This window comes from Aethalodelphis obliquidens, unplaced genomic scaffold (assembly GCF_003676395.1).
Source record: "Aethalodelphis obliquidens isolate GAN/ISIS:26980383/991018 unplaced genomic scaffold, ASM367639v1 scaffold2, whole genome shotgun sequence".
Classification (NCBI taxonomy): Eukaryota; Metazoa; Chordata; class Mammalia; order Artiodactyla; family Delphinidae; genus Aethalodelphis; species Aethalodelphis obliquidens.
The window spans coordinates 29,155,743-29,171,099 of NW_020837946.1; the positions used below are offsets into that span (position 1 = coordinate 29,155,743).

Genomic DNA, 15,357 nt, shown 5'->3' on the forward strand with positions numbered 1-15,357 from the left:
TTGTCTTAGTCTGGGCTGCTATACCAAACTACCGGAGACTGGGTGACTTAAACATTTATTTCTCACAGTTCTGGAGGCTGGGAAGTCTAAGGTCAGGGCACCGGCAGACAGGTGGGTCTGGTGAGAACCCACTTCCTGGTACATAGAGGGCCATCTTTTGGCTGTGTCCTCACATGGTGAAAGGGGCGAGGGAGCTCTCTGGGGTCTCTTTTGTAATAATAGCAATCCAATTCATAAGAGTTCCACCCTTGTGACCTAATCATCTTCCCAAGCCCCATCGCTAAATACCATCACATTGGGGGTTAGGATTTCAACATATGACTTGGACAGGCACACATAAAACAGCTTACACCCTGTCAAAGGCTTGATTATGCATGCTCTAAGTCAGTGGTGTTGGGGGCGTGTGTGTTTGTGTGTGTGTTTACCACTTTTTTGCCCCACTTCAGTTGTGTTTATCTTACGTGGTCTTGACCCAGTAGCCTTCATCCTGTAGAATGGAGTTTTAAAAGCTCACAGTAAATATAAAACATTTGGAAAGTGCAGAAAAGAGTGAAGAAGAAGAAATACCACCCCAAAGCCTGCCTCCCAAAGGCAAGCACAGTTTAACCACTAGGCAAATTCCTTACTAGTTTATTATTTATTTATTTTTGTTGTTGTACAAATAGTATATAAACATGTTCTCAAGTTATTTTTTCATGATTTCAGTCTCCTTAAGCATTATGATCTTGGCTACCCTTTCTTGTATCAATGCCTGCCTCTAACAATCCGCCGGCATTTGATACATTGTATTTTGTAGGTTTGGAAACTGCACAACCAAGGGGCACAGGGTGATGAGGCTCTAAGTGAGGGCCTGAGAACGGGTGGATTTTTTTAATATAAATGTTTGCTCCTTCTGCCTGCCTTTTGGTCCTTGTCTCTGTTGTTTGGTTTCCCAGCTTGTGAGCCCTAAAGGAAGTGAGACTGCCTGGTCCAGGAGGACCCAGGAAGACCCAGGAAGATGCCTGTGTCTCCAGTGCCTAGGACAGTGCTTAGTACAGAGAAAGCACCCAATAAACATTTGTTGAACACATGAATGAATGAATAAATGAAGGATGAAATATTTTCATTCAATTCTTAGTTCTGTCAAATTCTAGATATAGGAAAACTGACCATGAAAAGAGTGAACTTGTAACACAGTGTCAGAAATGTCCATTCAGGGACTTCCCTGGCGGTCCAATGGTTAAGACCCTGAGCTACTGCTGCAGGGGGCGCAGGTTCCATCCCTTGTTGGGGAGCTAAGATCCCACATGCTGCACTGTGCAGCCAAAAAAAAAAAAGAAAGAAAGAAATGTCCATTCACAGTCATGGTTTTTATAAACCACTTCACCAAGAATAACCCTGCCTTCCCCATTCGTATCTCTGTTTTGTTGCCATGCAGCTCGGGAACGGGTTTTCTCAAGCTTGGACCTGCAGCCGCCGCCCTGATTGCCCTCTCAGGGGATAGTCCTCTTACAAAATACAGAGGTAACATATGTAGGAGTTTTGAATGTCTGAAGTGCGGTGACCACCAAATCTCTCCAACACGTTATCTGCTTCACTCACTCCTGTATCCCCGCCACACTGCTCTGGTTCGACAAGTACTCAGCAACACTTAGAATTTTTCAAGATGTTGATCTATGCTTTCTAACTATTCATAATTTGGTTATCCTTGATATTTATTTGTATAGGGATTATTCAGACACCAGTAGTTATTATTCCCTTAAAGACAGACTCTGCTCACATCGCCATTTACCAACCTTGTGGTCTTTGTCATTGATGTGCTAGATTATCAAAAAGTTGAAATGTGAATGTGTCTTCATTAATTATCAAATTATTTAGTTTGGGAAGCCTTCAAAACAGCAAGCAAATAACCAAGAATTATAACTTTCGCCTTTATAGCCACAAATAAACTGTTTAGAATTCAAAGCACATATTCTTCGAAGATATATAGCAAGTATTCAGTTTAAAGATTTCTTTCCCCCCTTATGTGTCTAGCTCTTTTTCAGCTCTATGCAGAAAATAACAGGGGAGGTTGTAATTCTGGGGGACGCATGACTCGAAGGATTTTGAGAAACCTACTAACAGATCTACAACAGGTAAATCTCTAATACTTAAGAATTCTAAATTTGTTCCAGTTATATTAGTCACATTTATTATAAAAGGATCTGATTTTTACAGTGTCAGTTCTACCTTAATATAGCTCTCCATGCAACCTCTCTCCTCTTTACCTGGTATTATCTGAATATAGGCTGATCTATTGCAATTGCTCCCTAACTGGTTTGCCCAACTCAATCCTCTCCTCTCTGCAACTCTTCCTCCACACAGCAGCCAGTGACTCTTCCAAAATGTAAATGTAAATGCCTAAAATTCTTCGTTGGCCATATTCTGTCATAGAATAAAACCTGAACTCAGCATCACAGGCAAAGCTTTCATAATTTGACTCAATCCTTCTCTTTTCAGAAAGAGGTAAATCATGATACTTATACAAATATAAAATGAACATGTATTCAAAATTTTATTTAATTTGTTAATTAGAAGAGGGCTCCAGTAAGTTACAACTAGTTGAAAGAAATAACCAAAGAACAGACAAGCTGATAGATTAAGAATGTTACAATGAATTTGCAGGTGGACCCAAGACTGACTTTGGGCTGAAGGGGAGGGTTGTCCCTCAACCAGGACAGAATTTATTTGCATGTCTATAGGTCAGAATTATTTGCATTGTGATCAGTTGTCTACAAGTTAACATTAATGTCTACAAAATTATAAAATAGCTTAGTCAAAGACAGTGATGCATATCTCTATAGGTTCAGATAATCCCCATTGAAACAATATCCAGTGGTTTCTTTTGCGTATTCCACAGTGTTTAAGTTTTCCTTCCATCATTGTCACTCTTGCGTATCAAAATTGTTACTGTACCTGACATGCACCAAGTTCTCCATGCCTGACTTGTGCAGGTGCAATCTGTCTGCAACACCACTGCCTCTCCTTTCACTTGACAAATACTGTTTGTCTTTCAAGATCACTCAAATATCAGTCACCTCCTCGCTGAAAGCTCCTTTAACTCTTGTACATAATTTTGTTATAACACTTGTCAAATGTTGTTGCAATTATGTCCTAGGTATATGCTTTTCCCACTAGGCTGCTTCTCAAGGGCAAGAATTTTATCTCATTTATCTTTATGGCTTGAAAAGTTCTTGATACTAAAGCCTTCAACGGTGCTTAATGGGAACATAGATGAAATGCAACCCTGAATACTCAAATAGTTGCTTTCCATCATTTCCTATTCTTTAAGAATGTACAAATGTAGTGTTGTTTTTATCCATACTAGGCAAGGGAATGTAACCCCCTTAAAGTAAATATGTTTCTTAAATATTAAAATGATGTAAAATCATGTAACCAAGCAAGATCTTCTGCAAATGGGTTAAGCAGGCTCTGGATTATCTTGTGTACAGTGGTCACCATCCTTCTGTATCTTTTACCCCTATTTCAAGGATGTGTCTATTCTTCTTCAAGCCCCTGTAAAATCCCCAAACTAGGTTTTCCTCACCGTGAGGCCATAGTAATTTTCTGTCATTTTTCCCCTGGGTCTGGACTGTAGGGGAGAAAAAAATTTCTTTTTCCTTGACCCATCTTAAGTTCTGTCACTGGGGCCCTATAAATTGGACTGGCAAAAGACAGAATTAACAAGAGAAAAACAAACCAAAGTTTAAATGTGTATGGTGCATACACATGGGAACACCCAGTGATGAGTAACTCAAAGAGGTGGATGGAACTCAGGCTTGTAAATTATTTTACATTAAACAAAGGGAAGGGGGCTCTGGGCTTCTGGGTGGGGGGAGGCAAGTTATGAGAAAGTGACCGGGAAATAGATGGTGAACAAGGGTTGTTTAGTAAGGTTTGTTATGCAGATTTAAGTCTGTGAGTTTTCCATTAATAAGTGTTGTTGAGAGTCCTCCTCTTCCTGATAGGGAGAGGGAGACACTATTGGTAAAAAGAAATTTCCTTTATAAATGTAAATTTCCTTTACAAAAGGAAAACCTGTGCCCTGTTTTTATAGCTTTTTCTGCATCTACTGGTTCTCAATGGTCTTTAGTTCAAAACAATACGTATGCCAAGGGCTCGTATTTGGGGGTGACCTATTCTGGTACCCTTCAGAACCGAGGATTCTGAACTGAGGTTAATTATGATACAGGTGGGAGTGGGTAAGGAAAGAGATTATCAGACAGGGAATATGATTTAGAAAAACCTATCCAAAATTACCTTTGCTTTGATTTGGCCTTAATAGTAATAGTTTATGTTCATATTGATTGTAATAATTAGTATTTAATGTATTCTGTAAATTCCAAAGAATATGTAAGATGTTCATATTTTTTAAGTGGAGCAATGATTTTTTTTTTAATTCCTAAGGTTCAAACATCATATGTAGTTATTTAAGAGCCGCTCTGGTGGTTGCAGCAGCACATGGGCCCTGTTTTCTGCTGACTCCAGGCATGTTAAGGAGCTACTTCCCCATCAATCCCAACATCTTAGGACTCAAGCTGCAGGGAGCCAGGGAGACTGGGAAAATCTGTCCATCCATTTGTGCAACCAGGCTTGTTACACTAAGGTGTTGAGGTGGATGTAATGAAAGAAGATGGACGGAGGGGCATTTTCCTCCTCCTGAAATCCTGTACTGCTTCCTCACTACTACAGCCGGCCCCAGGCTCGCTCCCCATCCAAGAGGCCCTAAAAATCTGCCCTTGTTTCAGGCTCAACTGAGGTCAATGAGCTGCCGCATGACAGCTCCTGCAGCGCTGTCTCCCCCCCAATGCATTAGTAGGCTTCTGAGAAAGCTGTTAGGAAGGTGGAGATTTGCACAGCAAATTATCATCCCTTTTACTACCATTAAGAACACTGAGATGGGTTCCCACAGAAAACTCCAGGCCCTACCGTGTAATCCCAACCCCTCGCGCAAGAATCGTCATTATCATTTCAAGTGGTGTTCTGCCTGTGCTGGCACGCTATCCAGCCACACTGCATCCTTCCGTAGAACACCTGCAAGAAATTAGTCAAATGGGCAATTCATCCACAAAATCTTTGTGCACACACTTAAAAGCCAAAAGTGTAGGTTAGAACCCACTACAGAAGTGAATTTTCTTTTGACTGGTGTCAGAATCACAGAGCCGGCAAGTGGGTCCTATCTGATCCACATTCCTTATTTTACAAACGAGGCTAAACCCCTTTCTCAGGGCTCAAGGACGCCGTCCAAATAAGTGCTCCAGTTAGCTCATCAGCACTCTCAGGCCAAAGTATGGTTAGTGAGTTATTTTTTCAGACAAAAGCCAAATAACGCATAGTACTTATTCAGCTGGTGATGGGGTTATTATCAATTTAAAGTACAAGCCATCTTGTCAGGATTACGCAAATGTTTGTTGACTTCTGTCTGGCTAATTGTCAGCAAAGTGGCTCTAAGTGCCACTTTCCTGATTAGAAGAATGTTTATTCGAGTTGATGGACTCAGCAGGGGGGTCTTTGAAATTACTTCTGAGCTTGGGAGCAACGCCTGCTGACAGACTGTGCTGTAGAAGACATCAGATGTGAAACTGGGACCCACAACCAAATGGGCATAAATGGAGGTGACAGGTACATGTATCTGTGCATATAGATAATGTCAGGGCCAAGTCCCTGGCCATCTCGGCAGTCACAAGGGGTTCTCAGTCCCTTCATTAAACTCCTTAATGGGACTGATTGAAAGATGGAAACCATTGAGTGAGGTAGTATAAATTAAGCCATTGGAATACACATCAGGACTGGGTGTGACAAAGCTTTGGGAGAACCCCTCAACCGAGTAAGGAGTCTTAGAGTGAGATCTCAATTCTGCAGCTAACTTGCATTTGTTTGTTTGTTTTCTTGCTTGTTTGTTGTGCCTTGGACAAAATTCCAGGTCTCAATTACTCCTTGCTTTAAACAAAGATAATGACTGCCCTACCTCAGAAATTGGGATTTGTGAAAAGGAGACGACGTGAAAGTGTTTGAAAAGGTTTCCTTAAAACTGCCCTGAACTTTGATACAGTATCGTCGTTCCTTGTAATTCATAGGTGCACAAGGGCAAAGAAAGATTAAATATTTGACTGGGGTCAAAAGAAGAGAAACAATGCAAGCCCTCCCTGTATTTCCCCCACTGCCAGACTTTCTTCTCACTCCTCCTCCCAGCTCCACTTCTTCCCACTTGTTCATTCATTATCTCTATTCATACACCGCACAAAACCCACACATGTCCTGTTTGCCTAGACTGAGACAGCTCATCCAGCCTCGGACACCAGATACTTGTGACGCTATGGCCGTAAGCGCCACCGCTCAGGCATGACTGGTGGCCACCTATTTCTCCATTTCTTGATCGCTGACGTGGGGTTTCTTGCCTCTTGTAGATCCCGACTGTCATGGGGGAAAGTCGAGCTCTGTGCTCTGTGGAGAGCGCTACACGCAGCTGTTTCCAAGGGGTGAGTGCCATTCACATGTCCCTTGGACCTGGGGGGCAGACACCACTGCTGAGGGGCAGACACCACTGCTGACCCATTTAAATCACAGACCTACTACTCTACACCGCCTCCTAGACAACCTAATTTAGAGGTAGACTTGCCCCGACTTTGCATGTGATAAACTTCTTAAGCAGAGCCTACAGAAACAGAGCCAGAAGAGAAGATGAAAATACATTTTCATCTCTACAAGAGACCAAAGTTCTGCCTACAAACACATCTGAGTGTGCCATGGTTTTTCAGGTGTTGAGCTCAGCAATTAAAGAAGAGAAATTCCTATCTTGGTTGCAATCTGAACCTCCCATCCTCCTGTGGCTCCCGACCTGCTACCGACTGTCAGCCACTGAAATGGTCACTCACCCTGTTCGATGTCGAATCTGCAGGAACTTCCCCATCACAGGACTGAGGTAGAGTCATTCATCACTATTACATGGACCGTCACTCTCCAAATGGGTCTGGAGTTGGAGCTGCATCTCTCCAGATTGTTTTTTTGTGGTCCTTCTCGCACATCTAGAACTCAGTTGATTTTGGGGGGTCAATAATTTCCTGTATGAGTGATCCTGCTTATAATACATTTTATTTTACCTTCTATAATTAAGGGAATATTAAGTTCTATTGACACATACTCTGACCGCTAGATGTTTTTGTTCCTTAAGGGGAAATTTTTTTGTCTTTTGTTACCAAAAAATGCTGTTAAATACTTTGGAAAGATCCATAATAATAACAATAGTTTACATTCTTTGCTTTTTTTAAAAGTTTTATTGAAGTATAGTTGATTTACAATGTGTTAATTTCTGCTGTGCAGCAAAGTGGTTCAGTTAAACGTATACATATTCTTTTTCATGTTCTTTTCCGTTACGGTTTATCACAGGATATTGACTATAGTTCTTTGTGCTATATAGTAGGACCTTGTTACATTTGTTAAATGTTGAACAAGTGTTAGGTTGTGTAGTTCACATGGATCATTTCATGTAAAGCCTGTTACAACTCTGTATAAATGTGGTATTATTATGCCTAATTTGCAGAGACACTAAATAACTTAAACTTAAGCTCACATGGTTAGCAAGTGGCAGAGGCTACCGACCGAATCCAGGGTGCCTGCTTTGCAACCGTGATGCTCTGCTGCCGCCTTGTGCAGACAACGGAGAACATTCCTTGAACCCAAAGGAATGATGAGGCTTTGTGGGAGCAGCTCACGCCAGAGCTTCTCTGGCCTCGAGGAAAAGGCAGATTTGAAAGCTAGGTTTGGACATTGGAGATTCAGACCTTTCCACAGCTTTGAGGATGACAGTCAAAATCCCATATTAGGGAAAGGGTGTTGTAGTTCTCTTGTCAATACACCAATAAAGGGCTTCCCTGGTGGCGCAGTGGTTGAGAGTCCACCTGCCAATGCAGGGGACACGGGTTCGTGCCCCGGTCCAGGAAGATCCCACATGCCGCGGAGCGGCTGGGCCCGTGAGCCATGGCCGCCGAGCCTGCGCGTCCGGAGCCTGTGCTCCACAACAGGAGAGGCCACAACAGTGAGAGGCCCACGTACCGCAAAAAAAACCCAAAAAAACAAAAACAAAAATGCCGCTGTGTGACTTTTCCTTTCTCCTAGAAATCTGAGGCAACGTACAGTTTTCATATATGCAGACAGCTGCGTGATCTGGGCATGGCCTTTAACCTTTCTAGACCTTGGTTTCTTTGTAAGCAAGAGGAGAGGTGGGTCAAATGATGACTTAGACTTCTTTTAGCTGTAACCTTCTGAGTCTATTAGAAATTGCTTGAATGTATTACAGTTCTAACCTTAAACCTATGTTTTTGGCTCTCAGAAAACTCCAGCAATAGCCTCAAGGCTTTTAGTTTCAGTGAGATTCATAAGGACATTTTAGAGCAGAAGTGTTTGCAGATCTGGAAGTATAGCAGGAAGAGGCAAAGACTTGACCTCCTAAAGTAAGAGAAGCTACAAAGCCCAGAGCTTGTTCCTAAGACAAGTGTTCGATTTTAGCAGAATGTGTCACATTTATGCTCTGTAATAGCCATGTAAGTTTGAAATGAAATTAGGGGGAAAAAGTTGGTTCTCTATGAGTAAAGCCATCAACAACAGACCAATCTCATTATCCACACTGCACCCTTTCTCACACACCTGTCGGTAGTTTCAGAGCATGGAGGAAATAAGCCAAGATTAGGGTCAGTGTATTGTCCTAACAAATCAACTGTAACCATACAGTAATGCTAAATAAAGCAGCCAGGACAGGTGGCTCATCAAATCATCTTTATAAAAAATGCTTTATGTTATAGACTTCATGTCTCCCCAGTTACGCATGCTGAATAATTTTCAAAGCTTTGTAAAAACTTTGCAAGGCCGAGAGGGCAGGGTTTACTAGCCCCATTTTCTTCATTGAAGAAACTGTCATTCATTTAATTTCCTTCAACTAATGTTCTTTGAAAACCTGCATTGTTCCAGGTATCTTCAAAACAATGAGCTTAAGTTTCCATTTCAAGGTCACCTAGTAACAGTGGCATGTGACTCAAACTCAAGTCTCCTGCCTTGGTGGTCTATTAACAGGGGTTAAAATAGCTGGCTCTCCATTTAGATGGTATCCCTGGGCTCAAAACCTAATGCTACCACTTACTACGTAGTTGTGTAACTTTGTGCAATTGCTTAAACTCTCTTTGAATCAGTTTCTTCAAATGAGGATAATAATAAGAATGCCTTGCCTTAAAGAACTTTCATGGGGATTAACTATGTCAATGCATGTCCACTGCCTGCTACACAGTAAGGGCTCAAAAATGTTTGCTACTGTGATAGCCCTTCAACACTCTGTATTAATATCCTACCCTGGGACTAGATGTCAGGGACGGCAGTGAACAAGGACTGTGAGAGTTGGTCTCATGGCATTTGCACCCTCCTGCTCTGCCTTCCAATGACTTTGGTCAGAAGCCCTTCTGCCATCTGGCCTCAGGAACATTGCAAGTGTTTTTTTTTGTTTTATTTTTGGTTTTTTTGCGGTACACGGGCCTCTCACTGTTGTGGCCTCTCCCATTGTGGAGCACAGGCTCCAGACGCGCAGGCTCAGCGGCCATGGCTCACGGGCCCAGCCGCTCCACGGCACGTGGGATCTTCCCGGACCGGGGCACGAACCCATGTCCCCCGCATCAGCAGGCGGACTCTCAACCACTGCGCCACCAGGGAAGCCCCATTGCAAGTTTTTATTCCTCCGTTCTCCACAGTTACCTGTAGGTCTGATAGGTCTGAAAAGTGCTAACCCTTCTTCTTCACCCCAGTCTGCATTACTTTACTCCTCATCTTTCTTCCTGGGATTTCCTCTACTTTAATCTCCCACCCAGCATTCTATGCCTAGCATGAGTCTCAGCTCTTCCAGAAAAATTTATCAGACCATACCAGCTCCCAGGGATGTCCCCCATCTCTCCTACAGCATGTATTTTCCATGCCTCTTACTCGGCACTTCATCACACAGTATCTAATTTTGCTAGTTAGTACCTCAAGCTTCCATATCATGTCTTTGCAGCCAGATATGAAATTTGAAGAGCATAGGAATCTTGTCATAGTTTAATTTTTATAACTTTGAAGACCGGGGTTGAAAACTCAAATGCTATTGGGGGCAAGGCAAGGAGTATAAATGAGGGCAGTAGTCTGGGGAGGGACTGTCTTATAGGTGTAGCTGTCCCCTTGTCCTCGCCCATTGCTGCCGTTGATGAGGAAGACCCTACTTTATGCCGCATCCTCTGTAGTTGAAGCAGGAAAAAAAGTATAGATCCCTGATATTTTGCAGACAAACAATATGATCCCACTCATCCTTAAAAGTTACTAATTCATGGCTATGAGGTCTCACCAGCCCTCCCCAATATCACAACGTGTTCCCTGAGTGCCCAGAGACACGCTTCCCTACCAGAGTGTCTCAAGATTTCCGCCTGTCTTTCTGATCACAGGAGATTTAAGATTGTAACTGTCCATAACAGAAAGCCTGTAACACTGATGTGTTAGAAACTTGAGTGCAGTCCTGGCTGGTGAGGAACTCCCTCTCTTCCACATTATTCTTTCCTACATACAGATTTCTGATAAATGACACATTTATTTTAGATTCTTTATCTATGGTTTTATTTTCCCCAACACCACACAAGAATACAGGTCCAATATCATCATATCTCACACATTTCCAGAGAAGCTAGAATTCAAACTTTTTGGAAATCTCCCAGTTTCCTTTAAGTTGGCAATTAAATTCCAATTAGCTGAATGAATTATGCAGCTGCACAAATGTGGCTGCAGACTTAAGGGTCTATCCTAAAGGTTGTAGCACATAATACCCTGCATGTAAAAGACACTTGGTATTTGGGGGGCGGGGTGGAGAGGATGAATCCGGCCTCTATATGATAGTTTGTTGACAAAACTATATTAATTTAATGTCATGTTATAAAAATGCCAACAAAAGAAGACAACTTTGTACTCACTCGATAGCTCAGACACCTCCTGTATATTTTAGGGTGCTTATTCTCCACCTGAATGATACTTTCTTTGCTCACCTCCTAGTAGTGATGTAAGTCACACTTCCATTTTAATTGGCAGATACCGCTGTCTGAAGTGTCTCAACTTTGACATCTGTCAGGTGTGTTTCTTATCTGGTCTTCAGAGCAAGTCCCACCAGAAGTCTCATCCTGTGATTGAGAACTGCATCCAGGTAACATCTAATGCCGTGTACCAAACTCTTCATGAATCTTATCAGTGAAAGCTACAGCAATTAAAAAACTTTTCCTCCTGGAAAACCACAGGTTCTGCTCCTTTCATACATATAATATTTAAGACTAAGGAAGTGGCAAGCTCAACCTTAAATATCTCTCAATATACATATACTTTCTTTACACTGTAGATTTTAATAAACCTTTTGGGGATAAGAAAAGGCCAGAGTCTAATGTGAAACCATTGACTCCTACTGTGCACTAGAAAATATCTGAGCGGTAAGAGGGGAGAGGCATTGGAAATGGACACAGATTAAAAAGAAAAAGCCCTGGTTTGGTAAAATGACGCCTCAAGGTCTCTAGTTGCCAGTACATTTCGGGAATTTTCTTTTTTAACATGTCTTTTCCTGAGCACTAAAATTCAAGGAATTTTTTCCTTAGGAAAGAGAAAGATTTCTATCTCAGTTTTGACTGGAAAAGTGTAAAACTAAGACTTCGTAGCTGACTTTCAAAATTTTTTAAAGAAAATTATAATACTCAGCAAGAGAATTCAGCTCTTGCTAAGAAGAAAGAGAAATAGGATAATTTTAAAGCAGAGAGCATTTCAATTTTTCCAGAAAGGACACTCTCTTTTCATCACTGAGTATGAATCCGTTTCTCCATGCAGATGGCCTCATCCCCAAATTTCACAATAGTGAAAAATATTGATTAATTACCTTTACTGAGGACAGTTCTCCCCTCATTCTCTCTTTACCATGAATGGTCCACAAAAGTCATGTGCCTCAATCTTGCCAAATAATTTTCAATGGATATTGCTTTACTAAATTTTATTAACCCAGATCCTCAGATCATTGGCCTATGAGCCTCTTGTTTCTAAAAGTCTGGGGAGAAATAGGGCTTATCGATATTAGACTGACACCATGTGGTCATTTTGTTATTACACTTTAGATTTCAAGGGTTGAATATTTTTAATTAAAGGTCTCGTTGCTTTGTTTCCTTTTGCCTTACCTGTGGGGGGGACTTCAGGTGGTCTGAGAATCCACTGATATCTTATACAAGACTAAATGTATGAGGATTTTTCTGGAAATAAAATCTCAGAGGAATCCTCCAAATTAGTAACCACAGGCTTAGTCCTCTTTCATACCGTCTTCTAGCTTTCACCTTCCCCATTCCTGGGTTGCTCTAAGGAACAGGAGTTTTTGTAGAAGTTGGGGGGTATTTAATTCGGAAACATATACTATATGTATGTGTATAGAGAGAGGATGTGAAGAAATTCAGGTAGTAAGGAAGTAAGATGATTTTTCTGTGGACATCACGGTAAGTGAAATAATTTCAGAAACTTGCATGGCGGCCAATCCACCCACGTAAGGAAAGAAAACCACTTTAAGACTGATCTGATGCCCGTTGTTCTGTTGGCCATTCCAGCAGGTGTCAACAAAAGACAATACAAAACTCTTCCTCAGGACCCTCAGAAACAACCTGCTCCAAGGGCGCTGTAGGAGGAAAGAAGCTGCGAGAAGGCAGTGGCTGCTGGACCAGGTGAATCCAAGGGATGTGGCTAACCAGGCACAGGCCAGGTGAGTGTCTCCGAGTGACAGTCGTGAAGGTTAGCAACCCAGAGCCTGGGTACTAGGTTATGAAGCCAGCAAGCAGGGGAGGGGTAAAGATGCTGTTCCCCTCTAGAAGCGACCTTTAATTTTAAAGTAGACTGCGAGACAAAAATACCTTTAAGTGGCCCATCCAATCATTTAGAGTTATCCCAACTAAAGACCTCAGGCAGACACAGAAGATTTTTAGTATTAGAGTATTTGAATAACTTTCTCCAACATCTTTCTTTTTTGTTGGGTTACTTTTGAAAGCCTAATTCAGAATTAATACTTATTTTTTAAAAAAGGAAAAGAAAGACACATTCCATCACTCACCGATGAGTGCTATTCACATTTCAGCATTACCAGATCAGGAATTATGCTACAGACACAACTTTTCAACCTTTTCTCCATTTACATTAAACGGAGAGCATTTTCCCTGTCATTAGCTTCCAAAATATCATTTCAATGACCTCACTCTTATCCTTATAAGGAAGTGCCGTAATTCACAAGCAATCCCTTAACATTTTGGTTATTTTCAAATTTTGCCCCCCACCAAAATTCTGTAGTCAGCATCCCTACACACGCATTTTCTTATATTTTATTAAGATAAATTCTCTCAGGTAAAACCATTGCATCAAAAGTTGTGAATTTTGTTAATCCTCAAAATTCAGAATGCCAAACTATGCTTCAGAGGGTCATCTCAAAGGATGTCACAGCACCACTGGTATCTGAGATCGCCCATCACATACCTGAGCACCAGCCTAAAGATGACTTTTTAAAAGTCTTCATGGGGCTTCCCTGGTGGCGCAGTGGTTGAGAGTCCGCCTGCCGATGCGGGGGACACGGGTTCGTGTCCCAGTCCGGGAAGATCCCACATGCTGCACAGCGGCTGGGCCCGTGAGCCATGGCTGCTGAGCCTGCATGTCTGGAGCCTGTGCTCCGCAACGGGAGAGGCCACAACAGTGAGAGGCCCACGTACCGCAAAAAAAAAAAAAAAAGTCTTCATGACCTTAACTACTGAAGTAACTCCTTCTTTATAATTTAAAATTTCAGAAGATAAAGGAAAGAGGTACTGTTTCCATGGGATTATGATCATCAGACTTTTGGGAGAAGAAACCCCAGAATAATTCATTCACTCTTATTTTATCTACCGGAAGTATAAGAATAGATCACTTTAATCAAATTGGTATTCATTTATTAATTTTTTTGTAATTCTCTAAACTTTTCTCAGACACCTACCAGCATATTTCCTTCTTGATCCCAGACCCTATTTCTGTGGTCATTTTGTCACTTTTTACAGTTTGGTATAATTTAATGTATTTTTACAGCTCTTTAAAGGGAAAAAAATGCATGTTGACTTCGCATTAGATGCCATGCCTTATACCTGTACCACATTTTCCTAGCAGGTGGTTATCAATGTATTCTTTTTTTTTTTTTTTAATTTTTGGCTGCATTGGGTCTTTGTTGCTGCGCATGGGCTTTTCTCTAGTTGCAGCGAGCGGGGGCTACTCTTCAGTGCGCGGGCTTCTCATCGCAGTGGCTTCTCTTGTTGCAGAGCACAGGCTCTAGGCGTGCCGGCTTCAGTAGTTGTAGCAAGTGGGCTCAGTAGTTGTGGCTCACGGGCTCTAGAACGCAGGCTCAGTAGTTGTGGCACACAGGCTTAGTTGCTCCGCGGCATGTGGGATCTTCCTGGACCAGGGCTCGAACCCGTATCCCCTGCACTGACAGGCAGATTCTTAACCACTGTGCCAGCAGGGAAGCCCCAATGTATTCTTAAAGTTAGAGAATTTGGATATCATCTTGATGTATAGCTTTAATAGAGTACAAATAATTTAAATTTTAAAATAGAAACAAAGATATCAGATGCCAATTCATCTGTCTTCTTCAGGCCATTTATTTCACCTTTCCCTGACAGAGTGACAGTAAATTAGGACAATTAATCAGCTGGATTTATTGAATACTTGAGATCTTGTCGAAATTGCTCCATTCTCATAGTTAGAACACAAAGATCCATGCTCTTATGTGCATTTCTTTTGGCCACAGAAGCCTGCCTGATCTTTTACAAATTCAAAATATGATGGCATTCCTCACGCACTCATTTTGCCCAAACTTCTGTGCCTTAAACCCCTCCATTAGCTTCCCATTGTTTTTAAGCTAAAACCTAAAAGTTGTAAGATGACTTAGAAAACTCCTGCATGTTTGAGCTACCCTGGGAACCTCTCCAGTGTCATCTCCCCACCAACCTCTGTGCTCCAGCCCTGATTCTCCCTCCTCCCCATAAGACTAAGCCAGATCCCCCCACTCTTAAGACGTAAACCTTTACTTTAAAGAATTCATATTCCTAGGGCTTCTCTGGTGGCGCAGTGGTTGAGAGTTCGCCTGCCGATTCAGGGAACGCAGGTTCGTGCCCCGGTCCGGGAAGATCCCACATGCCGCGGAGCGGCTGGGCCCGTGAGCCATGGCCACTGAGCCTGCGCATCCGGAGCCTGTGCTCCGCAACGGGAGAGGCCACAACAGTGAGAGGCCTGCGTACGGAAAAAAAAAAAAAAAAAAAA

The 15,357-nt window shown here is 42.1% G+C and overlaps 1 protein-coding gene across 1 annotated transcript in view; it reads left to right on the forward strand.

Annotated features, from left to right (window-relative positions):
* Window positions 1–15,357, forward strand: part of DYTN (dystrotelin) — a 50,770-nt gene that overhangs the window by 12,271 nt on the left and 23,142 nt on the right. The window contains exons 4-9 of the mRNA XM_027114746.1: window positions 1,418–1,503; window positions 2,014–2,114; window positions 6,426–6,497; window positions 6,777–6,940; window positions 11,104–11,215; window positions 12,642–12,790. Of these exons, the coding sequence (XP_026970547.1) occupies window positions 1,418–1,503; window positions 2,014–2,114; window positions 6,426–6,497; window positions 6,777–6,940; window positions 11,104–11,215; window positions 12,642–12,790 (684 nt within the window). The remainder of the gene's footprint in view (window positions 1–1,417; window positions 1,504–2,013; window positions 2,115–6,425; window positions 6,498–6,776; window positions 6,941–11,103; window positions 11,216–12,641; window positions 12,791–15,357) is intronic.